At 46.9% G+C, this 27,301-nt stretch overlaps 1 protein-coding gene across 1 annotated transcript; it reads right to left on the reverse strand.

The window, feature by feature from the left end:
- Positions 1–2,947: 2,947 nt before the first annotated feature.
- Positions 2,948–10,941, reverse strand: LOC119309381 (protein Brevis radix-like 1). The gene is made up of 5 exons (XM_037585395.1): positions 10,565–10,941; positions 9,932–10,332; positions 4,230–4,365; positions 3,701–4,131; positions 2,948–3,455 (listed from the first exon to the last, which is right to left on the reverse strand). The coding sequence occupies exons 1-5, from the start codon at positions 10,718–10,720 to the stop codon at positions 3,377–3,379; spliced, it is 1,203 nt and encodes a 400-aa protein (XP_037441292.1). The 5' UTR covers positions 10,721–10,941; the 3' UTR covers positions 2,948–3,376.
- Between the last annotated feature and the right edge of the window lie 16,360 nt (positions 10,942–27,301).

A 27,301-nucleotide genomic window follows, 5' to 3' on the forward strand; every position in this document is an offset into this window, starting at 1 on the left:
TGGCCATGGCGACGACCCGGTGCAGCCAACTGCACGCAAAGAGCATTGCCCACATGGCGTTCATCTCGTGGGTGAGTGCACAGGCTTGCTGCTGCCACCATTGCGGAAAGGAACTAAGCCGCAACAGTGGCCGCCCCCTGTTCTAGTGCAGTGTGCAGAGGATGACATTGTTCTGTTCCGTGGCATTGTTTGCGGATTTTTCACTAGTGACTCTGACTGTGTATGGTGGCCACCTGATCACCTGCCAAGGAGGATTCATACTGAGTTGCAAACTCCAATTGTTACTTCAGTGCAGTTGCAACCATGGCCTTCTGGGAATTTTCAACTCACTCATCCATTGAGCGACGACCAGAGCATTTTGGGCAGCTTAGTTTCTGGGTTTCCACTGAGCAGCGACGGAAGAGAAGGGAATTCATCACTCCGTCTATTTCCCCTAAGTGCTCAAACAAATTCCTATGGGGAGTCGCATGGCCACTCCGTTCTGAGAACACAGCTGCTAATTATGGGCATGTCAGTGCATTGCCAGTTTTGGTGTCAAGAGGATTTTACAGGGAACGGCCGCGTGGAGTTCCAGATTAACTCGGCGGTGTTTGCAACTGCAGGTTCAACTGCAGGAGATTCTGTGTACAAACCATGGCTGCGGCAGTACAATTTCAGTGGACGCTTCGGAGGGATACTCACCAACCAGTTCTTGCATTTGTGGTCCTTGAAGCATGACAGCGATGATTCAGATTTTACTAAGCATGTCAAGCTTACCATCACTTCCAAACAACATCACTCTTGTCTTGCTACGGGTTGTGTTCTTGTTTTGCAAGATCTCAATGCTGCTCAATCCACCCTTAAGACTGCGCAGATGCTGAAAATAGAGGTGACAACAGCGGGACTGCAGCCAGCGACTTTCCGCGTGAGACAGTCATTGCTTGGTACTTACAGGAACAACATTTCAAGTCATTTTGGTACTGTTCTTGCCACTCACTTTGGCACTGCTAGCATGTTCTGGGAACAACCTACCTTGATTGCTGGGATGAGAAGGAGCCTCCCTGATGGTTGTGAGCGGGTTTCCATGGAAGAGCACTTCAGTTATTTGCAATATGTACAGCTGCAACTATGGCGACTACCTACGCATACACATGGGTCTGCACTAGGTGAACAACAATCAGGTTTCGATCTTTGGCCAGTGAAGCTACTATTCAGAGATAATTATGCATGTTCAGCTTGGTACTGCTACATTTTTGACACTTGGATCAGGAGCAAACTGACGGGAATCACTTCGCAAGATGATACAATGTATGGTGTTAATTTCACTTTCAGCTTCCTTCATGCGCACAGTGGTGGCCTACTTCTTATGGCAAGCAACGCAGCATGTATTTATATGGCGAGCACTTGTTCAGTAGCCCAGTTTCAATATTGCTCTAACTCGGTACTGCTGATTTTTGAGCAATTTGACTTCCAAATCGCCCGACTGCCGTTCTCTCAAGCTTGGTTTCTCAAGTCTGGGCACTCTAGCAGAGCTTGCACATGGGAGCGACCATTCTTACCATCACGAACAATATGGAATACTATTCTTGGTAGTTCGTGGGAGGCATGTATACTTACTCATCACCGGGTCTTGATTCTTCCTTGGGATCCAGGTAACAATCTATATCCCGTTGGTATGAATCACCTTGCGACAAGCAGAGTCACCTTCTGTATGCTGCTGCTACTGCCATGGGATCCTGGCAATGGAATATGTCGTTGGCTTGATGGTGCTAAACTTTGTTGGAGTATTTCTTGGAACCCGGGTGACCAAGCAGTTCTTACCGATGCTCTACGAATACTGCAAACAATTCCTCATTCTAAAACTACCAAGAGCTTTTGGTTGTACCTCGTGGTTCAGCAAGCAGTGCTGATATCATGGGATCCAGGTGATATGGTTCTTCTGTTGGTTCAATTTGTTGAACATAGCTGGTGCTTCCTCAACTTACTTCTATCAGATTCGTTGAGGTATGTGATTTGCCTCATCAATCTGAACAAAGACCGGGGTGTGGGTAGCTTGGGACTGCACCTGTCCGTGGATCCTTATTGCAAGTTCCCATGCTGCATGTCTGAGGTGTTCAAGAATGGAGTACAAAGCATTGGACAGCCTGCAGTAAAATTCGTTCTGTCGGCATCTTCTTCTTATGAGCAATGGGATCCAGGAGGATTGCACTTTACAAAATGTTCAAGGCTTGCAACGGAGAACTGGCACCGGCTTGGGGGCAAGCCGGCTGTTAAGGGGGAGGGGATGTCAGCACCCCTGCTACCATGGGCCGGCTATGGGCTAGGCCCAGCTGACTTGCTGCCACAAGCGCTACAGCCACAACAACTATACATAGCAGGACCAAGGCACTGGACGAGCCATCCAGTGGATCAACGACCCGGCGGCGGCAAGAACCCTAGCTTCCCCTGTAGCCAATTCCCCATTTGTAATCGCCACTTCTCTGTAACCCAGCCACTGATCGAATTCGTGTATGCAACTGAGCTAGTTGAGTGATTCCTATCCGTTTCCTTACACCAAACGTGAAGCGCCGCCGTCTAGAGCCACTGATGAGTGTGCGAGGCACCACCGCCCGCATCAGAATGGATCTGGGGCAGGGGAAGCCCAAAGTTCGCGGCGCCACGGCTGGCCACCACGCTGCCCCTTTAGCCATGGCGGCGCAGCCACCGTCGTGAACCCCTGAGGCCGCAACCCCAGCTTTCGTGCTCCGCCTACACTCATGGCGTCCAGGGACGCCGCTGCACACTAGCATGAGCCGCCGCCAAGAGGAAAGAGGCAAACCCGGCACCACCGTCCACCGGGCGAGTTTTACTCGCCGGCTTCCTCTGGCGGCTGTGGGGAGATGGAGCAGAAGATGGGTCAGGGGCGGCGGCGCAGGCGTCTTTCGAAAAAGAAAAATAGCAAGCGGTTGGATTGGTAGACGAGTGGACGAAACTCGAAACGAACACTTTTTGGCCTGCTTAGAATTTGACATGCTGACAGCAGTTCAGGTGAAAACCCACAAAAAGTTCCAGCATTCCAGGTGGGGAATTGATTTTGGCAAGCCACAGTTTCAGAACAGATGGTATCTCTAGCCTAATGACACAGTACGCACCCTTTCGAGCTACCCGACACAAACGAAGTTCCTGCGCAATCTAAAGCTAAAAACCCATGCAGGAGAACATGTGGATGGCCACATAATCAGAGAGAGCCTAGCAGATCAGTATAGTTCAGTTTCTGTAGACGCCTTCACCTCACACACGCTGCCCAGAGAGGGAGTAATGTTAGCTCAAACTGCAAATGTACAACATGGATCCACGGCTGGCTCATGTCAACGGCAAAGTCCTCGGTATTGTTTTCATCTGTGCTTCTTCTCCTGTCTCAGAGGTACTGTTCATGTATCCTCGCTCGATTCTCCTCCCACCATAGCCTCGCATGCATCTCGCTGAACTTCTCTCGGCTGCAAAGCAGAACAAGAGACATGCAATAATTGAGCATCTTGCCATGATCATACCCTAGAGAGTACGAACAGTTCCACTGGAACCATTTCACTGAACTTGCATTGTTATTCTGATGTTATTGTGATTTCTGAGTTCCAGCGTTGTATATTCTCTCTTGCAATTTTAGGGACTGGACGCCTCGAAAATGGCTCACGGGTAATATCATTCACAAAGAAATCAAATAAGGGCAGGATGGAAGTCAGACCTGAATCGAACACGGCGGAGTTCTCTGATGCCACCAGGCAAAGCCCGGATGGTAATATATACACCAGACTGGTCTTCCTCAACCCATTCCCTCTCTTGGTCGCTCGCGTTGCTGATGGACACTGAGAGCTCACCGGACCTGTCGACCTCTTCTGGAGATGAACTCGTCCTCATTGACGCATCCATCGATGACGTTTCTGTCTTGGCCCCACTTATACTTGACAGCTTCGGTGTCGATGCCAGTCCCACTGAATCATAGCACTGGTGCCCATGGTGAGGGTGGAGACCGTTACAGTAGTGGTTAGAATGGTGCTCAAGAGAATCAGATGAAGAGTAACCCATCGCTCCGCCTCCCGATGTTGGTCTCTGTAAAGAACGAGGTACTCGCTCCTTGTCCAGTGGTGGTGTTACCGGGCTGTCCTCCTTGGAGCTCTGTAGGAAAAGAAAGGCCATGGAACAGTGTAAAGGCACTACTACAAGACCGGATTTTAGTGATTGAAACAGCTAAGGATAAATTCAGCACGTCTCACCTCATCTTCAGACTTTGGAGTAGTAGGGAGAGGAACACTTTGATGGTTAAACCTCTGCACGTTGTAAAGTTCCATGACTTTGTCATAGTTTTCAGCCCACCATCTTTGCGCTTGCCATTTGTTGAACATCTCACGGCTGTCATTCCATGCAGGAAAAAGTCACAGCATGAGATACAGATGCAAACAACTTCTCATAGAGAAAGGTTAACAAGCATGCATTTTGTTTCCAGTGTTGCTGTTTGTCTATGAATTCACTTTCCATTTATTTTTTTATATGGTCACATTTTTTGTGTTGTAGCTTGTGCAAAACTTTGCATTGTACAGATCACATGGAAGGAAGATCCAAACTGTCACTTTAATGTACATAATTACAAAATTAGTAGTGAATCGATAAGCCACGCTGGCTATAGCTGTATAGTACTCTACTTAATCAATGTACACAAAGCTGTCAAGAGTTAATGAATGCATGGGAATTAAGTCAGCACATGGGCAGCTAAGTGATATCCTCCATGATCAAGGATCACAGAATAGAGTGTTTGCTTGCAGGCCACCTGCATGGATCGAAAAAAGAAAAAGAATGGAGTCTTTGCCTCCCAACTATAACATTCCAGACCAGACAAGGAAAGTTTTTTTTTTTCGAAACGGAGGCAAAGATCGCCTCATCTATTAATTAAACAGAAGAGAATTGCCCAGTTAATTACGGAAAACCGGGCAAAAACCGGAACAACAAGGCCAAGCCCACTCCCATGGACTGAAACACATAGGGCAAAGCCCACCCTAATCGACGACAAGTCGACTTGCGGCCAGACAACGCAGCTCCAGCTCCGACTCTGACGGAGAACTCAAAAGGACAAAATCAGATACAGCTGGCGCCAAGGAAGATCGCCGAACGGGCACCTACAGCCAGTCATCGTACACCACAGGGCCCCGCCGCCGCAGCTTCGACTCCACAGCAACAAGCACCCCGAGGCAAAACCGTGGACACGCCGGAGAAGAGCCGACTACCGCAACCATTGTCACATCGCCGACATCGCTCCCATCACCATCGTTGCCGCAAGAGTCTGGTCGCCACAGAGATTCTCTCGGGGCCGCCGCCCCGACATCCACCGCTCCATCGCGCCCAGCGCAATCAACCGGCACCGCCTTCCGGGGCCGCCGCCCCGACATACCACCGCTCCCCTCGAGCAGCAACGCCGCACAACCCAGCTGCCCGCAGCCCACGCTGCTCAGGGCAACCGCTCGCAGACCACGAACGTCGCACCACATCCAGGGCCGCCGCCCCGACGTAAAGTCAGACCGCCTCCTCTGAGGCGCATCGACCGAGCCGACATCCCTACCGCCCAAGCGGAACAAGAATGCCACCCAACCAATGTCAAGCCAGAGCCCCACCTCATAGAGCTGCCACTCGCATTGTTCCCGAGATCGCCATCTCGACGCACAATCAGAAACCACCCAGGGCCGCTGCCCCGACGTCCACTGTCCCCGTCGACGAAGAGATCCGTGCAAATTGCCAAATGCTGACTCTCCAAGGCGATGCCTCAAAGAAGGATACGACGTAGCCGCCGTCAACGCCCGCTTCGACCACCGAAGCTAGGGATTTCTCCCGGAGAGTCGTGAAATGGAGCTCCACGGCAACGCCTTCAAGAAGGGGAGTGACACCATGGCGCCACCGTTGCCGGCACCGACCCAAAGTCGGGGCTAGACTTTCGCCCGGAGCTCCATCACACCTTCGGATCCGAGCAGATCCGAAGCACTGCACAGCACACCATCCCCATGGTCGACATCCACCGGCTCCACCTCGTGATGCAGCAGCCGTCGCACCTCTCAAGTGCGCGGACCCGCCAGATCCGCGGCCTCCCCGCCGCTGTGCCTCTGCACGACCCCCTTGCGCTGCTGCCGCGCCTCAGCACGGCCCCTTGCGCCGCCGCCGTGCCGCTTGCACAGCCCTGCCCAGGCCACAGATCCACAGCGCACTGCGCTGGGCGTCAGATCAGCACTAGCAGAGCGACCCCGCGCCGCCGCGCGCCTGCAGCACGCCTCCAAGCACCGCCCCCTGCGCCTCCTCACTGGGCGAGTGCTAGCACCATGCCCAACCCGCGAGCACCCGCTGGAGTGGCCGTCCCGCGCCGCCCCATCCAGAGGAGAAGGAAAGAGACCCCGCCGCCGCCGCGCCGCGCGGGCTTTGCCCGGCAACGCCTGCCGGCGGCGGCGAGGGGAGGAGGGGCGGAAGGGTGTTACGCTCGCGGCGGCTGGGGTTAGCTCCTGGCCGCTCGCGGGAGCGGCCGAGGAGCTCCGAACATAACTCAAGGTAATGTTATGTTCATATACAAGGAAAGTTTTTCATTTCACAACTTATAAGCCCAAAATTGATGCTATTCCTATGCATCAGTTTTCTTTTTGCCTCATAAATCATGATGCCTGGCAGTACATGTAGTTTTATTTTATTTTGAAAGGGTGGCAGAACATGTAGTTTTTTTAGTTCCACTTGCATCTATGCAGAGCTCTGTTTCATACTTTCATCACATGCATACCAACAAGTTTAGATCCCATGTTCAACTGATACAGTGAACAGCTAACCAACTTCACCTGGCAATCTAAATCCAGAAGTAACAGAATATATGGAGATCCAAATTTTCCGGGTATTATGACACACCATTTAAAAGAGGGGAAAGATGGCACGCCATTTGAAAGGAAAGCCTTAGATGGATGAAATTTCAATATAAAATTAGAAACAATCTGTAAAGCGAGAAGAAGTGAAACTATTCCATCCCTGTGATAATTGTACATCATGCTGATTGTCGAAGAGGTCAAAGGGCAGGACACACAGAGGGAGATGGCCCACTGCTATCAATTTACTGTGTTGTCCATGCTCCATTCAGAAAGAAATCACAAGTGTGCAGTGGTTAAGCCAATAGGTGCGTCGGCAGATCTGAAGCACATTAATTGACTGATCCATACGTCAATGGAATGACAATTAGTGCATCCCGTGACAACGTTGGCAATCAGACTAATGTTACTTCACAAACTACCAAGTTTTGAATTGGCCCTACTTGCCTTAGATCTAGACCCAGTGAACTAAACAAAACAACACCTGCACCCATGTTAAGGTCCAGCTAGTGTTTCAACCATACAATACTATTTTATCCCTAATGATACTAGTGGGGACCAATCAACATAGCTGGCCACAAGGAGCTCCCCACAAGAACCTTATTTTAACAATATTACTATGTTCACAAACAAATCTTAGAACGACTATTATAAACTCAATCCGAACACTACAAATTTATAATGAGCATATTTTCACATGCACATTTTAAATTTATAGTGCCAAGACTAAGTTTGCAAAAGTGGTTTGTAAGATCTGATTATGAGTGTAATATTGTTGGAACTAAAACTCTACACATGAGCAAAAATGCTTCCAATTAGAGGGCCATGTTTGTTGGCTCTCCTGATAAGCCAGTGCAGAGAGACCCAACCACATATCAGTAAGACCACAAGCCAAGCAAATGGCCAAAGAAGAGAGAGGATCAGGAATTTTCTAATCCAACACTCATCTTTCCATTGAAGCTTCTTTAGGCCACAAGCCAAGCAAATGGCCAAAGAAGAGAGAGGATCAGAACTTTACTAATCCAACACTCATCTTTCCATTGAAGCTTCTTTATTGACTACCCAGTTGAGAGGTAGCTTGTGGGCCTTTCAAGTCTATCCCTGTTAATACTACCTCTTCCAGGAGAGGAAGAGTCATTGCCAGCACAGAAAATGCATGACTTGTCTGATAGCATAAAGTACAAATGTGCAACCTGGACTTGCCCGTCATAGTATTGGTAAATTCAAAATTCATAACCAGTTGATACACTGGAGCTGCTACACCTCTACCATGGACAACTGACATGATCCCGTATACTCTACAACTAGCACATATGCCCGTGCGTTGCAACGGGAAAAAATGATGTTTTGTGCAAGCATAATGTCCCACAGCACCGGATTCACTATACGAAGAACATGTTGCAACGCAGCATCCTTCTACAAAATGAACATAAAAAAATATGATGCAATTTAGACGTGTTATATTTTCTTTGCTGGGCATAATCTCTCACTGATTCCATTTAAGTACAATCCTTCCTTTAATTGCCATGACGTTCTCGTCCGTTTTAGTTGGGAATCAAATTCTTCCTTTTCTAATTTAGTAGCCGCAACACATTGAAGCCTACAGATCTTTCCTTTTAATTATCCTACCTTTTTATCTCAAGTCCTTCCTTTAATTAGGCTCATCTATTTGAATATTCTATTTATTAAGACCACAATCTTTCTTTTATTTATTTCACCGGTTTACCCATAATTCTTTCTTTAATTATCCACATTCGTTTAAATATTTTGTTTAAGCCCACAATTCTTCCTTTAGCTCAGTTGCTTAATTAGCTCGCCCTAAACACGAGGGCTGCCACTTGTATATTTAGAGCGAGTTGGATTAGTAAATGTGAATGGCACATAGATCATTGGTTGTTACATCGAAGATCCAGACAGGAGGTCCTGTGATCAATTCCCACAATGTTGATATATTTTTACCCCAACTATTTTTCGTGGTCTGTATGAAAGCCCATAAAAGACCCATCAACGTACAAGTACCTGGCCCAGAAAACGAAAAGGACTAAACCAAACCAAGAATACCTATTCCCTTTAATAGTAGGTATAGATGTATGAATCAAAATTCTAAATCTGACAACTCTATAACATGCATTCTGACACATCTAGAATTCAACCTGGCTGGATCACGCCGGAGGCTAAATCTAGAGTTGACAATGAGTTTTCACTGCTATTTACAATGTGCCCGATTGTTCTCATTAGAGAACATCCAGTTGGAAAATTTAAAAGAACAAGGATTTACAAACTATAGAACACATAAGAATGGCAAAATAGGGTGGCAGAAAAATCGTAGAGTATTATGTAGTACTATTGCACATTAACAAAAGTGCTGCAGTCAAGTGTCCATGTTGGATGGCTCTCCTGATAACCCGGTGTGGAGGACCCAACTAGTACATATCAATAAGAAGGCCACCAGCCAAGCAAATGGCCAAAGAAGAGAAGGAGCAGAATTTTTCTGTTCCAACGTCTTTCAATTAAGCTGCTGTATTGGATACCCAGATAGGATGTAGCTTGTGGGCCTCTTTGTGTCTATCCCATGATAATACCACCTCTTTGGTGGAGAGGAAGCATCATCGCCAGCACAGCAGATGTATCATTTTCATAGCCTAAAGTACAAATGTGCAAGCTGGACTTGCCCCCACATAGGACTGGTAAGTTCAAAATTCATAGCAAGTTGATGCACTGGAGCTTCTATGATTCTAGCGTGGGCAATTCTAAATCTACTGGCTCCTCACACAACATGCATTCTGACACATCTAGACTTCGACCTGGCTAGAGCACGTGAGGGGTTAAATGAGGGCCTATTCTAAAGTCAATACGCCAGATTGTTCCGGTTTACAGCTCATCCAGTGTGTAAAATCTCAAGGGATTTACTATCTATATATAGGAGGATCTCAAATCTCGATCACATTTTCTGAAAATGCAGGAGGATCTCAAATCTCGATCACATTTTCTGAAAATGTAAACTAAGCCAACAAAATATTTTCCAGCCAGCAATCAGAGTAATGCACTGGAGAAAAATGCAAATAATGCAGGCGCAATCGCGTAAGAGCACACACCTGAATCGGATGCGTTTGAGGTCGTTGCCACCTTGCGGCAGCGAGACGAAGGTGATGAGGACGCCGGGCTCCACCTGCGCCACCCACTCCTTGGCGTTGTCCTCCTTGCCGCCGCCGCCAGATGACATCCCGTCCTCCTCCTCTTCCTCCTCCTCGTCGCCGGCGGGGAAGTCGGTGCGCGCGCTCATGGATGGCGTGGCCTCCCCGCTAGAGCCCCCGCCCGCAGCGCGCCGGTAGGCGTAGTGGAAGCGGTCGGAGCCCGAGGCGGCGTCGGAGCCCCGGAAGCCGCTGCCGCCGCGGTGGTGGTACGGGTGGTGCCGCCCCGAGGACCCCGCCGAGGAGCCGGCGCAGGGCTTGCAGTGCCGGTACGCGCCCGACGCCTTGAGCGCCATGTCCTTGATCTGAACCCAAGAAAATCCCCCGTCAATTCAGTCCCACCCGATCTGATGATTACGACCTCGAGACAAGATTCCAAGACCTAAAAGGCGTAACCTTCCAGACAGATTCAGACGAATTAAAAAGGTCGTCATCTCCTTTCGGCGGATGAACAGAACAAGAGAAACAGAACAAAAAATCGACATTTCAAGCACAACTCCAGTGGCAAGAGATGCAGGCACAGTCCCGAGAGCCCACCTGCGCCGTGAGCGCCTTGATGGCCTGCCGGGTGCTGGGCGTGGCAGCGCCGCCCACGCCGACGCCGGCATCGACGACGTCCTCGTCCTCCGGCGGCTCGTGCAGCGGCGGCACCCCGCCGCCGAGCTGCCTGGAGCAGGCGATGCACGTGAGCATCCCGCCGCCGGCGAGCACGAGCACGCGCGCGCACGCCCCCTCTGACCGACGGACAGCGACAGACCCGGAAAGCGAAACCGGGAGCGGCGCGCGGCCTTAAATGGTGGGGCGGCACGTAGCGTAGCGCACGGACGGCGACACGGGCGACGACGTGGCGGAGCAAGTACAGGCGCGCGCACGCCCCTCCTCGCCTCCGATCTCGAGCTCGAGTTAAGGGCATTAATGGCCGGATTAGTATATATCGCGGTTTTAATGGCAGCAGCCGCACTGCGGCACGAGCCAAGTGGGATTTAATTTATGGAGCGGCGCCTCCACTGTGGCTCGACTGGATCGACGGACCCATCAATGTAAAGCTTCCCTGACACGCCCCTGGTGGGTGGCGGGCCCCCGAGGGGCCGCGGCCGTGTGGCCACTGGCAGGAGTAGCAGTACTGGCCATTGCCATTGCCATTGCCATTGCCAGCAGAGAGAGAGAGTGAGAGTGAGTAGTAGCAGCGGCAATAGTAGCAGAACTTTTTGTTTGTTCGTGTTTCGACGGGGGTTCGGGTTTTTTGGTGGTGGGTGAAAAGGGTGAGGCGAAAGGTTCGGATATGTCGTGAGGAGTGCAATTTTTCCTTCATACTATGTGCAGTGGTTTCATATGGACTCCCGGGGGTTAATTTTAACTTAAGTTCCTGACTCTCAGATTCGCCTCGAGAGGCGTGCTCTGCAGCTCAAACGATCTTCTGAATCTCTTTTGCTTAAATATTCATAGGCTCATTCCCACCTTCGGCGCCTGGTTTTGGATCATGGTACTAGTTTGATTGCCACCGTTACCACGATGCTTTGGGTACTTGTGCCGCTCTAGACGCCTCCGTGCATTCTATGGGCAAGCAAACCACAAGAATCGACCGTTTCGAAAAGACCCGCGATATAACTTAACTTCAGCAGTAACATCGAGTCCAACTCAACAAATTTGCTTATGTATCAATGAGTTAATGAGGAAAGGGATAGTTTGAGTAACTTAGTTAGTTACTGTAACATCACATGTCTCAATACAATATGAGTCTACTCCCTCCGTCCACGAATAAGTGTACATCTAGCTTTTATTCTAAGTCAAAGTTTTAAAATTTTGACCAACTTTATAAAAAATAGTAGTAACATACATGGCATCAAATTGGTATATTATCAAAGTACATTTCAAAACAAATCTAGTGATACTAATTTAGTGCCATAAATGCTTCTACTTTTCCCTAGAAAGTTGGTCAAAGTTTTAAAACTTTGACTTAAGACAAAAGCTAAATGTACACTTATTCGCGGACAGAGGGAGTATAACCTAGTAAATTAAGCTTTGCATGTTAGCACACTTAGGTTACTACCCACTATGAAGGCAGTAACATAGTCTAGTGATATGTGTATGTTAGGCTAGTCATAGTAGGAGTAACTTAGCAAGTAACATAGCGCACTCCGAGAAATTTTTGCTTATGTGGCATGTAGTTAATGAGAAGTGGTAACATAATATGTTACTGTAACATAGCGCTTTCCAAGACAAAATGAGTCTACAAGCTAATTAATGAGGTCCTCTATGACACTACTACTATGTTACTTTGCACTATGAAGGTAGTAACTTAGACTAGTGTCATATGCATGACACTAGTATAAGTTACTCCCCATTATGACCAGCCTTACTCTCTACTGTGGCTAGTCGGAAGAGAAATATGAGAGCATCTATAGCCGAGCGTCTCAAAGTCGCTTCATACATCTGAGCGGGCTGCTTGGTCACTGTCCGGTTGTAAAATTTTGATCCAGATGGCTCCCTCAAACGGTCCTCAAATGCCCGGGCTGACCGGCACCCCTCATATTCAACCCAAATATGAGGCGGATATGGGTGCCCGGGCTCACCAGGGCACGCCCGCCACGTTGAACCCGGCCAAGGCTGGCCCACCTGACCCCACACATATTCCTCCTCATCCGCTCGCCAGACCAAAACTCTAGCCACTCCACTCCCCTCCGCCACCCAAACTCGTCGCAACAGCATCGTCGTCGACGTTCGCGGCTCGTCCCAGGACAAATCCATGATCAATCTGACGTCCATCGGCACTGTTCGGGTTCCGGGCTCCAGAGAGGAAGACTAGGGCATGGGAGACGGCGACGCCTTGAGTCCCGTGAGCCGGCTCGTGTCCCATGCCCTACTCTACCTTGTCAGCGACCGGACGAACACTCTGAGGAGCGCAGCTGGCCGCCGAACATGGCTAGGGCGGAGCCTGGCGAGCTGTAACACCTCGGATGCAACTTTCCATATTCGTAACTCCAACTCTTGCCTTTTCCGGAGATGTGATATGATATTTCCTTCGTGGTTGGGTTTTTGTCTTTTGTTTTGCTTTTTGTTCTCGTTATGCATCTCGTCTCATAGCATCATGCGCATTGCATCGGCATCGTTTCCATAAAACTTGCATCCGTCCGGGTTTCCCCGGTTCTCTCCGTTGTCCGTTCTGAGCCCGACCACACTCGCACGCGCCCGCGGCACCTCCGAAATATTATTTTATAAGTGGCATAAAAATGTTCTCAAGATGGGTTGCAACTTGTGGTGCGGTCTTATTATAGTGTAGACAGGCCGTCTGCCAAGTTTCGTCGCATTCGGAGTCCATATGATAGCCCAACCGTTAAATGTATAGTGGTACCGTTGCCGGTACCTTTGTTGGATGTTTCGGTCTTCGAAACTGCCACCAGGCCTCTCTCTCTTTTCTCTCTTCTCAGCCCAAGGCCTTCTACACAGTCACTTGCAGCCCACCTAGCCATCCTACAACCCTCCCCCCGACCGGAGCCATCGGATCGTGATCAGAGGGCTCCGAAAGCCCCAAAAAACCCCTAACCTAGCCTACCTACTATATATGGACACCCCCTCTCCATTTTTGGGTTACCCTAGTCTTCCCCTACCCACAGCGCCCCCTCCTTTTGTTTTTTTCTCCTGTTGGGCCAGCCTGCAGTTTCAGCCCGATGCATGTTTTTTTCCTATTGCGTTTTTAGCATTTATCCAGAGTTACAGTATTACAGAAAACCCCATGTTGTTCGTGCATTTAATAACTCACAAAATATGCATCATATGTAAATAATTTATACATGTAAAATGCTTAGAATTTTGTGTAGATTAATGATTTGCAATTTTCACCCATGTTAAAATTGTTTAAATGTGATGTTTGATTAAATTTGCATAAATGCCATGTTAAAACGATTTATTTCATAACTAAATAACCGTAGCTCCGAATTTAATAAACTTTATATGTAAATGGGGTGAAAAAATGCATAGTATAACTTGGTCCACTTTATTTTCCTGTTTAACAACCTTAAAATATGGTTTAGGGCAGAACAGTACCAAAACTAAAATATGGACATGAGGATTTCCCGGAATTGCTGTTTGTTGTTCTGGCCTCATTTAAACTTGCATGGATAGGTAGTTTTATTGTGCTTCACCTTGTGCCATGTTTAACAACATTTAATATTTGAGTAGTTTAAACGAGATGAACTGAATAATTGATGTGGTGTTTTGTCAATATGCAACTTGTTGCATATTGAGCTCCACTTAACCTGTAGTATTGTTTGTTGCACCTTGCCATGCCATGCCTCATTAAACCGGACATGCACCATACTTGATTGTGCATCATGCCATGATTATGCTTGTGTGTTTACCATGTTGTTTGCTTCTTTCCGGTGTTGCTTCTTAGTTCCGGTAACGTTGCGTTTGTGAGGATTCGTTCGACTATGTTGGTTCGTCTACTTCATGGACTCGTTCTTCTTCCTTGCGGGATCTCAGGCAAGATGACCATTACCCTCGATATCACTTCTATCTTTGCTTGCTAGTTGCTCCGTTCTATCGCTATGCTGCGCTACCTATCACTTGTTTACCATGCCTCCCATATTGCCATGTCAGCCTCTAACCTTTTCACCCTTCCTAGCAAACCGTTGCTTGGCTATGTTACCGCTTGGCTCAGCCCCTCTTATAGCATTGTTAGTTGCAGGTGAAGTTGAAGATTGCTTCATGATGGACAGGGTTATGTTGGGATATCACAATATCTCTTATATTATTAATGCATCTATATACTTGGTAGAGGGTGGAAGACTCGGCCTTATGCCTGGTGTTTTGTTCCACTCTTGCCGCCCTAGTTTCCGTCATACCGGTGTTATGTTCCCGGATTTTGCGTTCCTTACGCGGTCGGGTGATTTATGGGACCCCCTTGACAGTTCGCTTTGAATAAAACTCCTCCAGCAAGGCCCAACATTGGTTTTACCATTTGCCTCACCACCACCTATATTTCCCTTAGGAGTAATTAACCCAAGGGTCATCTTTATTTTAGCCCCCCGGGCCAATGCTTGTCTAAGTGTTGGTCCAAACCGAGCGATGTCCGGCGCCCCCTGGGCAACCAGGGTCTATGCCAACCCGTCGTCTTGCTCATCCGGTGTGCCCTGAGAACGAGATATGTGCAGCTCCTATCGGGATTTGTCGTCACAGCGGGCGGTCTTGCTGGTCTTGTTTTACCATTATCGAAATGTCCTGTAAACCGGGATTCCGAGTCTGATCGGGTCTTCCTGGGAGAAGGAATATCCTTCGTTGATCGTGAGAGCTTATCATGGGCTAAGTTGGGACACCCTTGCAGGGTATAATCTTTCGAAAGCCGTGCCTGCGGTTATAGGCAGATGGGAATTTGTTAACGTCCGGTTGTAGATAACTTGACACCAGATCCGAATAAAAATGCATCAACCGCGTGTGTAGCCGTGATGGTCTCTTTTCGGCGGAGTCCGGGAAGTGAACACGGTCTTTGGGTTATGTTTGACGTAAGTAGGAGTTCAGGATCACTTCTTGATCATTGCTAGCTTCACGACCGTTCTGCTTGCTCTCTTCTCGCTCTTATTTGCGTAAGTTAGCCACCATATATGCTTAGTCGCTGCTGCAGCCTCACCACTTTACCCCTTCCTTTCCCTTTAAGCTTTGCTAGTCTTGATACCCACGGTAATGGGATTGCTGAGTCCTCGTGGCTCACAGTTTACTACAACAACAGTTGCAGGTACAGGTTTTGTGATGATCATGACGCGAGAGCGATGCTTGCTTGCGTTGAGTTCTTCTTCTGCTTCTTCGATCAGGGGATAGGTTCCAGGTCGGCAGCCTGGGCTAGCAGGGTGGATGTCGTTGAGTTTCTGTTTGTGTTTCATCCGTAGTCGGATGATGCTCTAATGTATTGTGATGTTGTATTCGTGTGGCATTGTATGCCTTATGTATGTATCCCCATCTATTATGTAATGTTGATGTAATGATATCCACCTTGCAAAAGCGTCTCAATATGCGGGTCTATCCTTGGTGGGACCTTCGAGTTCCTTTTGGATAGGGTCGCATATTGGGCGTGACAAGTTGGTATCAGAGCCTCGACCGACCATAGGAGCCCCCTTGATTGTTGGCCGTTGTTGAGTCTAGAAAAAAATGTTTTGAGTCTTAGGATTATATATATCGGAGAGTAGGATTCTTTTTACTCCTCAGCCCCTTCGTCGCTCTGGTGAGGTCTCTTGACATAGATGTTTTGACTTTCCTCTCCTCAAATTTCACTGAATTTTTTTTAGGATCACGCGGGTATCTTGGAATCGTTCCGATGGTTTTGTGACAAGAACATTGTTCTTGGTGCCTCCTGTCTATTATGTGGCATTGACCCGGGGAGTTGACCTCCGAGGTGTTGTCGTCACAATTTTATCGTTGCAGTTCTGGAATACCTGAGTTTTGCCGACATCGAAAATCTCTTTTATGCAGTTGTTGGTGAGATAACCTCGACGTCACCCAGTACTGGGGAGTTCGGGAGTATTGCCATAACTCGCATAACGGATGCTTTTCGAAGGTTGAGGTACACAATTTCCGAAGGTTTCTTGGTTATGTGTTGACGGATGGATACAGCTGGATGTAGGTATTGTTAGTTTGGGTGAGATATATTGCTTCCCCTGTATCCCCAACACCAGATTGCATAACCAGAAAGTTTCAGGAGTTCTATAGGTGGGAATTCAAGTAGATCCTAGAATATCTTTTTGACAGATGCATGATATGAGATTGGGGTTCGACGTCTAGTGGTCCGCCTTTCCACAGTCGTTTTTACAGTGGTCTCGTTGTGTCTTAAAGAACCCTTGGCTATGCTAGTTCGGGGACACTTCGTATGTCATGTGCACTGCCTTGTACATGATGGTGCTGTACACTCGAGCCCGTGTGGGCCCCACCATGAAAACTTCGGATGAAATCTCTATCATATGTTTGTTTCCGGCTTATTCTGCAAGCCAAATCCTTTATTTTGTTTTATTTGTGGTATTCGAGTTGCTTCAAAGTCAAGTGTTGATTCCATACCTTTCAAGCGGTGTTCTCATATTTCTATGGGAGTACTAATCCTTCTTGATCACTGAGGTTGTCATGTCAACTCTTTTCCAACCGGTGTGCTTCTCTTCAAGTGGATCCGATCATTTCAACATCCGCAAGATCATTTCTAAGTTTTCTCAACGGTGTTTGTTTCATCCGTACCAAGTTGCCTTTGTTTTCCCGCCCTCCCACCCTTTTTCTTCAAGGACTCAGATTTCTTAATCAAGTATCCATTTAATCATGTGAAGTCTCTTCATTCTTTTCTTTCAATGTTCTTATCCGGTGATCCCTCATGAAGATGCTCAACAGTTTCAAGTTCATCATCCTTCATTGTTGTTTCTTCTCCGGTGGATCCAATTCAAGCTTTGGATATTCATCATATTCCTTTCCTCGTTTCTAATGCTTTCTCATGCCGATGTACCTCTTAATCTTTCACTTCTCGCTATTCATTTGTTCTGGAGTGCTGAAGATATCTCGGAAGATTGGTGTTTCCATTCTTAATCCATTCAATCTATTTGCAGATCATTATCTCATTCAAGTCATTTAATTCAACCAATGCAATCTCTCTTTAAAATCATTTCCAACGGTGTTTTCTTTTTAGTGGGCCCTAACCCACAGGTCTTTTCCCAGGATCTTACCTGACTCTTCGAATTATCAGGAGCGATTCTCAAATTCATTTGAAAGTTTGACGTAAGAATGAATTATCATCGGTCACATGCCTTCTCCAAGATCATTTTCAAATTCTTTTCATGTTTGGCTCAACCTCTTCGCTTTTCATTCTACCAAAGTATCTCAGTAATTTTGGTGGTGTTTCTCGTCGTCATTGGAAGACCGAAGAAGGATTTCTCTTAAATCTTGGTCCATTCTCTCGAAGATTCATAGTTCTAGCTTCATGCTATCCTCTCATAATTGTTTTCAATTGTGGGAATTCTTTTCACCCATCCGAAGCATTTCATGAGTTGTTTCCATTTCTTTCCTCCGAAGTCCATCATGCCATAATTCTTCATTCTCAGCATGTAGCTATCATTCTCCAAATCTTACCGGTGAATCGTTCAAATACCCTCTAATCCGCTCGTGATCTCTTCGTTCTCTTGTATCAAATTCCCTCAAGTATCTTCATTCGTTCTCTAATTCTTACCGGTGATTCACCCCTTTACTTCTTTCATTTTCAATTCTTACGGTGGTTCTTTCAACATTTCACTTCCTTCGTTATCGTATCAATTCATTTGTTGTTTCCAAATCCCACCGGTGGTTCCATCAATATCTTCTCAAGTTTGCTCTATCTCTATCTTTAATCCCTCAAGAAGAATAAGTAGTATGCCAAATCCGTTGCTTGTCATCAATTAAATTTGATGAAGGATAAGCATACAATAAATCTTATTCTTATTTCCTCGAGGTGACTCAATTCTTTTTATGGAGATTATTCATGATGAATAAATTCTTGATTACAAGTGATTCATCTTTCTTTCCGGAGTTGGTCATCATATCACATTCTCGGTTCGAGAGGCTTCAACTTTCTTTTCGGAGTTCCAAGCTCTCTCAATTATCTTGTCGCGAAGCTCCATCTAAATCATCGCAAGGCTTCACCTTGTGTTTTCAACTTCTCTTTCGTTTGATCATTCTTTTATTACCGGAGTTCTTCATTGAGGCTCTACATGGTGGTTTATCAAGGATTCTCTTCATTATTCAATTGTTCTTCAAGATTTCTCTCGGATTTATGACCCGCCAAGCTATACTCAAAAAATAAACATGGTGCTCAACACATGTTTTGTTTTGAGGAGCTCAAGTATTCTTCATCTTGCACTCTGAAGTGCAATTCTTTCTACCTTATCTTTTGTGGTGGTGTTATGTCACTCTTCACAATTTCCTTCATGGTTCATGATTCATATTGTTTTCAAGAATGAGGTATTTTAAATCCATCAATCTCTTTGTTGGAGTTATCTTGGGTTATATTTCACCTAAAGCCTTCCATTGGGAATGTTGCTAATTATGGTGCTATCAATGATCCGAGTTTTCTCCTATCTTCTCGATGAAGAAGTTTTTCATCTCTTTGGTGCTCTCAATCAAATCAACGGTTTCCATTAGTGGCCGGTTGTCACCTCATAGTCTCGAGATGTTTTCTATAAGCCCACAACAAGCTTGTGCTTCTCGTTGTTGATTTTCCAACAACTCCGTTCGATTCTTCTTGGAAGGATGCCTTCCAAATTCAATTGTGGTAGAAGTTGTCATTTTCTTCTCCGTCCCTTTATCCCAACGGTCTAGCTTTTATTCTTTCGTTCCGGAGGCATTGTGATGTTGTTCTCTTCACCCATCACCTCATTTTTCCAAGATCATGTTATTTTATTACTTATCCATTTAACCGGAGTGTTGTGTCATCCCTTCAAGTTCTTTTCATCTTATCAAGTCTTACATCTCTTTTCAACCGGAGTATTGTCCGAATTTGATCTTCCTTGTTCCTTATTTATCTCGTTTCAACCAGAGTGGTTCCATTGTGCTCGTCATTCATAGCTTTGCAACTCCAAGGTTCACATGATGTTCCTTGTTTCTCTTTTCTATCGGAGTGCTACCAATTTCGTTCAACTCCGTTGTGTTCTTTCTTTCAACTTTTCAACCTCTCAAGGTTCTTTGGTTTCACTCATTGGTCAAAGAAGCAACTTGTTTTACCTCTTCTCTCCCTCTTTCGTTTCTCTCCGGTGCCATCCTAGATCTCGGGACGAGATCCTCTTGTAGTGGTGGAGTGTTGTAACACCCCGGATGCAACTTTCCATATTCGTAACTCCAACTCTTGCCTTTTCCGGAGATGTGATATGATATTTCCTTCGTGGTTGGGTTTTTGTGTTTTGTTTTGCTTTTTGTTCTCGTTATGCATCTTGTCTCATAGCATCATGCACATTACATCAGCATCGTTTTCATAAAACTTGCATCCGTCCGGGTTTCCCCGGTTCTCTCTGTTGTCCGTTCTGAGCCAGACCACACTCGCACGCGCCCGCGGCACCTCCGAAATATTATTTTATAAGTGGCATAAAAATGTTCTCGGAATGGGTTGCAACTTGTCGTGCGGTCTTATTATAGTGTAGATAGGCCGTCTGCCAAGTTTCGTCGCATTCGGAGTCCATCTGATAGCCCAACCGTTAAATGTATAGCAGTACCGTTGCCGGTACCTTCGTTGGATGTTTCGGTCTTCGAAACTGCCACCGGGCCTCTCTCTGTTTTCTCTCTTCTCAGCCCAAGGCCTTCTACACAGTCACTTGCAGCCCACCTAGCCATCCTACAACCCTCCCCCCAACCGGAGCCATCGGGTCGTGATCAGAGGGCTCCAAAAGCCCCAAAAAACCCCCTAACCTAGCCTACCTACTATATATGGACACCCCCTCTCCATTTTTGGGTTACCCTAGTCTTCCCCTACCCCCGTGCCCCCTCCTTTTGTTTTTTTCTCCTGTTGGGCCAGCCTGCAGTTTCAGCCCGATGCATGTTTTTTTCCTGTTGCGTTTTTAGCATTTATCCACAGTTACAGTTTTGCAGAAAACCCCCTGTTGTTCGTGCATTTAATAACTCACAAAATATGCATCATATGTAAATGATTTATACATGTAAAATGCTTAGAATTTTGTGTAGATTAATAATTTGCAATTTTCACCCATGTTAAAATTGTTTAAATGTGATGTTTGATTAAATTTGCATAAATGCCATGTTAAAACGATTTATTTCATAACTAAATAACCGTAGCTCCGAATTTAATAAACTTTATATGTAAATGGGGTGGAAAAATGCATAGTATAACTTGGTACACTTTATTTTCCTGTTTAACAACCTTAAAATATGGTTTAGGGCAGAACAGTACCAAAACTAAAATATGGACATGAGGATTTTCCGGAATTGTTGTTTGTTGTTCCGGCCTCATTTAAACTTGCCTGGATAGGTAGTTTTATTGTGCTTCACCTCGTGCCATGTTTAACAACATTTAATATTTGAGTAGTTTAAACGAGATGAACTGAATAATTGATGTGGTGTTTTGTCAATATGCAACTTGTTGCATATTGAGCTCCACTTAACCTGTAGTATTGTTTGTTGCACCTTGCCATGCCATGCCTCATTAAACCGGACATGCATCATACTTGATTGTGCATCATGCCATGATTATGCTTGTGTGTTTACCATGTTGTTTGCTTCTTTCCGGTGTTGCTTCTTAGTTCCGGTAACGGTGCGTTTGTGAGGATTCGTTCGACTACGTTGGTTCGTCTACTTCATGGACTCGTTCTTCTTCCTTGCGGGATCTCAGGCAAGATGACCATTACCCTCGATATCACTTCTATCTTTGCTTGCTAGTTGCTTCGTTCTATCGCTATGCTGTGCTACCTATCACTTGTTTACCATGCCTCCCATATTGCCATGTCAGCCTCTAACCTTTTCACCCTTCCTAGCAAACCATTGCTTGGCTATGTTACCGCTTGGCTCAGCCCCTCTTATAGCATTGTTAGTTGCAGGTGAAGTTGAAGATTGCTTCATGATGGACAGGATTATGTTGGGATATCACAATATCTCTTATATTATTAATGCATCTATATACTTGGTAGAGGGTGGAAGACTCGGCCTTATGCCTGGTGTTTTGTTCCACTCTTGCCGCCCTAGTTTCCGTCATACCGGTGTTATGTTCCCGGATTTTGCGTTCCTTACGCGGTCGGGTGATTTATGGGACCCCCTTGACAGTTCGCTTTGAATAAAACTCCTCCAGCAAGGCCCAACATTGGTTTTACCATTTGCCTCACCACCACCTATATTTCCCTTGGGAGTAATTAACCCAAGGGTCATCTTTATTTTAGCCCCCCCGGACCAATGCTTGTCTAAGTGTTGGTCCAAACCGAGCGATGTCCGGCGCCCCCTGGGCAACCAGGGTCTATGCCAACCCGTCGTCTTGCTCATTCGGTGTGCCCTGAGAACGAGATATGTGCAGCTCCTATCAGGATTTGTCGTCACAGCAGGCGGTCTTGCTGGTCTTGTTTTACCATTGTCGAAATGTCTTGTAAACCGGTATTCCGAGTCTGATCGGGTCTTCCTGGGAGAAGGAATATCCTTCGTTGATCGCGAGAGCTTATCATGGGCTAAGTTGGGACACACCTGCAGGGTATAATCTTTCGAAAGCCGTGCCTGCGGTTATAGGCAGATGGGAATTTGTTAATGTCCGGTTGTAGATAACTTGACACCAGATCCGAATAAAAACGCATCAACCGCGTGTGTAGCCGTGATGGTCTCTTTTCGGCGGAGTCCGGGAAGTGAACACGGTCTTTGGGTTATGTTTGACGTAAGTAGGAGTTCAGGATCACTTCTTGATCATTGCTAGCTTCACGACCGTTCTGCTTGCTCTCTTCTCGCTCTTATTTGCGTAAGTTAGCCACCATATATGCTTAGTCGCTGCTGCAGCCTCACCACTTTACCCCTTCCTTTCCCTTTAAGCTTTGCTAGTCTTGATACCCATGGTAATGGGATTGCTGAGTCCTCGTGGCTCACAATTTACTACAACAACAGTTGCAGGTACAGGTTTTGCGATGATCATGACGCGAGATCGATTCTTGCTTGCGTTGAGTTCTTCTTCTGCTTCTTCGATCAGGGGATAGGTTCCAGGTCGGCAGCCTGGGCTAGCAGGGTGGATGTCGTTGAGTTTCTGTTTGTGTTTCATCCGTAGTCGGATGATGCTCTAATGTATTGTGATGTTGTATTCGTGTGGCATTGTATGCCTTATGTATGTATCCCCATCTATTATGTAATGTTGATGTAATGATATCCACTTTGCAAAAGCGTCTCAATATGCGGGTCTATCCTTGGTGGGACCTTCGAGTTCCTTTTGGATAGGGTCGCATATTGGGCGTGACACGAGCGGCGAGCGGAACTGGACAAAGCTCCGCTCAAAGATCCTTGTGTTGCATGTAATAATATGGATTTGAGGTACCCAGATGTGGAATACATTTTTTAAGGCTTGACCTGTCACTGTCTACAGACGCGCCCGGCCGCGTCCGCGGGCATTTGAGGGGTGGGATTTGCCAAGTCCGACTGTAGATGCTCTAAGTACTAAGAACCAGTAACCACTATTCAAGAATTCACCCGATCAATGAGTTAATGGGCCAATTAATCGCTACTCATAGTGTGGCCGAATCGAATAGCACATATTCATCGCGTTAACTTGTCAAACCGATTAATTGGCCAATTAGACCGATTAATCTGTTGTCAGGCCCATTAATCCCTAATGGCCCATTAATAGGTGGGCAAACAAAGCCCAAAATCTTGGCATGTAACCCCTTCGAGCCCCATCCCGCTCCTTAATATCTAGGATTGATAATTTTACCCCCTCTCTATGTCTTTTTATATGTGTACGACAACATATTTCGGTATATTATATAACTAGGAGCATGAGAGTATGGTATAATACATATAAACTCGATATATATATATATATATATATATATATATATATATATATATATATTGGCAGGTTCTTATTCAATCTACTGATTAATGGTCAATCTATTAATCCAGTTAATAGGCCGATTCACCGATTAATCGATACTCCTATACCGACTAAGCAACTACCAGTTAACGATTTCTTAAACATTGCCATTAACAGATAAAGTTTGAGTGGTGCCCAAATTTTATCACAAACGGAACCAAACCCATGGGTGGTTTGTGGCGTCTGGACCTTCGCCACGTATGCTTCCCATACCATGGGCTCACGTCCAAAACCCCTATCTCGTCTGTCCCATCGTGTCCATGAACTCTTCGCGCCATATTTATTCGATCCAGGGCAGACATGACCGAACGGGTGACGGGACAACTTCCAATCATATCCAATCAGTTGACCAACAATCCACCTACCCGACATTCATAGTGGCGCAACGGACAAGAAACCAACTACGGGCGCCCGCATTCAAGCCATCGCTTCGCGTGCCCGATCACTCACTATTTAAAGCGGGTTGGCGACTTAAAAAAAACTCTACCCCTCTGAGCACCATTTTCCTTCGTCCAAGTCGTCGGTGCACCACCCCTTCATCCATACCTCCTTAGTGTACCGTCGTCCAATGGCTGAAACACGCCATGAGTGTTGATGAGTCCAAAATTTATGTTACTTTACCCTTTGTCTTGTGCCCGCGCAATAGGCTTTTGCCGAATTTTACCGAGATTGCACACCTCTTTTTTCATGTTTTCTCCTAGAAACCATATTTGGATGTGTTTGGGAGTTTAATAAAAGAACGCCGGGATATGGTGATAAAATCACGTCAATTAACGTGATACAATATTACCATGAAAAGAATACAACACATGAGAGAAGAAAGGATCCTCGTGAAGGGGTCCAGAGCACAAGACATGAATGGTGCGAGCACAAGCGCTCGTACCACTGGTCGTACTACGTGTTACCCAGTCAAGTACTCCACTTTCGTGTGGTTGGATCGAGTAAGGGACGTCCGGCCACCAAAAACCACTCTAGGGCGTAGAACCCTAGCCTTCGCAAGGCATCTGAAGGGGGGCGGCAAGAAGGAGGACGCCATCACCATCACCTTGTGCAGGGACATGTCGGCACCAACCATCTCCATCACCATCATCACTACCATCCCATCTTCATCCACTATAATACAAAACCCTAGCTGATCACTACGTGTATTACTTCAATTTATCATCCATGTTTGTCACCGCTATTAATATGATGCTTGCTATCTTCATGTGTTAGTGGTTTCCATAGTTCTAGGGAATATAATGAACCTCGGTAAGTATAAGAGCTGAACAATTATAAGGATATGATTCTTTGTTGAATGTTTGGTTTAATAGCCGTCGTGAATGTTGTGAAGGGGCCCTACTCAGCATTTCCGCCTTATATGGCCACGAAGCATGTCATTGTTGTTGTAAAGGTTATGATATTGAGGTAGTTCAAGGTGATAGTAAAATATTCTCTACCTTGCCTTTGAAATTGTTACGGGAGTAAGGGAGAATCCTTGGTGAGGTCGCGTTCATGGGAAAACCCTTAATCACCGTAGTGAGAATCGTAGTCGGGAGGGAGACTATGATAGTAGCGTGTGTCGGTAGTAAAACCGGCAGATCTCGGGTAGGGGGTCCCGAGCTGCGGACATTGGAACGACGGTGATCGGGAGACAGGGGAGATAGTGTTTACCCAGGTTTGGGCCCTTTTGAAGAGGTAAAACCCTATGTCCTTCTTGATTATATTGATGGTGTATCGAGTACAGGTTGATCTACCTCGAGATCATATATTGTGTTCTAAACCTTAAGGTCGATAATTGTAATTGTGTCTCTAGAGACTAAACCTTCTGGTTTATATAGGCACCAGGGGTATCTAGGATTACACATGGTCGGTTGCCAATTAGAAATAAACACGCCGACATTTGGAGTTATCCTTGAAGTACACACCAAGTCTTTAGCAATATCTGTCTTGATCACGACTGGGTTTGAGGCTTCCGGAGTCCTTCCTTGTTGAGATCGGTGGGCCGTAGGCTCGGCCCAGGGACTGTGGGTCATATCGGTTGGCAACCTATCGGTGTACTAAAGTAGGGGCGCTCCTTTGTACCCCTTACTTGTGCATGGACAGTCGGAGCCGCACCTGCGGCCACGCTTAAGCAGGGCAGAGACCGGAAATCAGAGCCGCAAGACGGTCAAAGCAACGCCAAGACAGAGGTATAAAGAGCAATAAGGCGAGGTGGTTTCCCCCGGCAAGACCCTTGGCGAGGCAACTCCCGCGGCCCCGGCAAGGACCTTGCCGGGGCAGCTTACCCGACGCCAGCGGAGCACGCCACCCTTGAGCCCCAATCTCTCCAACACCGCCAACCACGTTGGGACCTGGGCTCGGGAGGCACCTCCATAATGGCATGCAGATCTTTGTGAAGACAATAAACACTCCAAATCAAAAGAGGATTAGAAGACGACGAACCTCGTCGAGATCCTTGCCGAGAAAACCCACAAGACCCCGGGCAAGATCCTTGTCAGGGACGACCGCAACGCCACAGCAAGACCCTTGCCAGGGCCCCGACAAGGCCCTTGCCGAGGACGTCTGCGAGGCCACAGCCAGGCCCGCACCCGCCAAGCTTCTACCACCGCTCCCATGCAGCTACCAGCCCACCAGCTGGGTAGGTGCCTGCGTGTCGGCATGAGGCTTCTCGGCCAACTCAGCGCATGCCTACGTGGTGGCATGCAAATCTTCGTGAAGGCCCTACCACCGCGCCACCTCAGCAGCCTGCCAGCCTACATGGCGCTGACCGCCTCGCTGGCCCAGGCACGTGTCAAGGCAGGGCGAAGCAGCGGTAAAGTGAAGGGGACACATCAGAGGCGCATTAAATGCGTCTTATCCCGTAATGGCAAGCGATAGGCTTAGCCACAATACCCCGATGCCACCTCCTGTGTGCCACTGTGGCGATCCCCTTGCCTATAAATGGAGGCCCAAGGCATCTAGGAGAAGGATTCGGACCCTGGGGCAAGTTACGCTCAGTGTAGCTCGCCCAAGAACTCCGAGAACACAGATATACACAGCAAAGCAGGACTAGGGTATTACGCATCCTTGCGGCCCGAACCTGGGTAAACAACCCGCGTGCTCGTACTGACTGATGATCCCGCTCTCCTCACGACCCAGCGCCTCGGAACCGTAGTAGGGATTCTTGTGATCCCATAGGTGTCGTTTTCCACCGACATCTTGGCGCGCCAGGTAGGGGACACGCAGTAGTGAGAATCTAGTTTAGCAGCCAGTAGCACAGCTGAAAGTGCAACTATCCCTGGGTGGTTTTGTTAATTCCTAACAACATATAGCTCATTGAGCTAATGCTATTTCAAGATAAATATTTCAGGAAAGCTCAATGTTTGGCATGGCATGGATGAGAAAAGTGGACCCTTCAAAATGCTAAGGACAGAAGGATTGGCTCAAGCTCAAAGCACAAGACTCTACATTTTTCCATTTTAGTGATACAAGATCACATTGAGTCCATAGGAAAAGCCAATACTATCAAGATGGTGTGAGGTATTGCTTAATGAGTTTCTTACTCAAAGTGCTTAGTGATATGCTCCAAAGACCCTCAACTACTTTCCCACATCCACATATGTCCCAAACCAAAAGCCAAACTCGGCCCTACCGAAACTTTCTGTCCGGCGCCACCGAGTTCAGTTGACATAGCCATTGCCATAAACCCTAGTCTTTTCGGTCTCATCGATAGGGATCTCGGTCTCACCGAGATGGGATTGTAA

The sequence above is a fragment of the Triticum dicoccoides genome, chromosome 5B (genome assembly GCF_002162155.2).
Source record: "Triticum dicoccoides isolate Atlit2015 ecotype Zavitan chromosome 5B, WEW_v2.0, whole genome shotgun sequence".
NCBI classification, from domain to species: Eukaryota; Viridiplantae; Streptophyta; class Magnoliopsida; order Poales; family Poaceae; genus Triticum; species Triticum dicoccoides.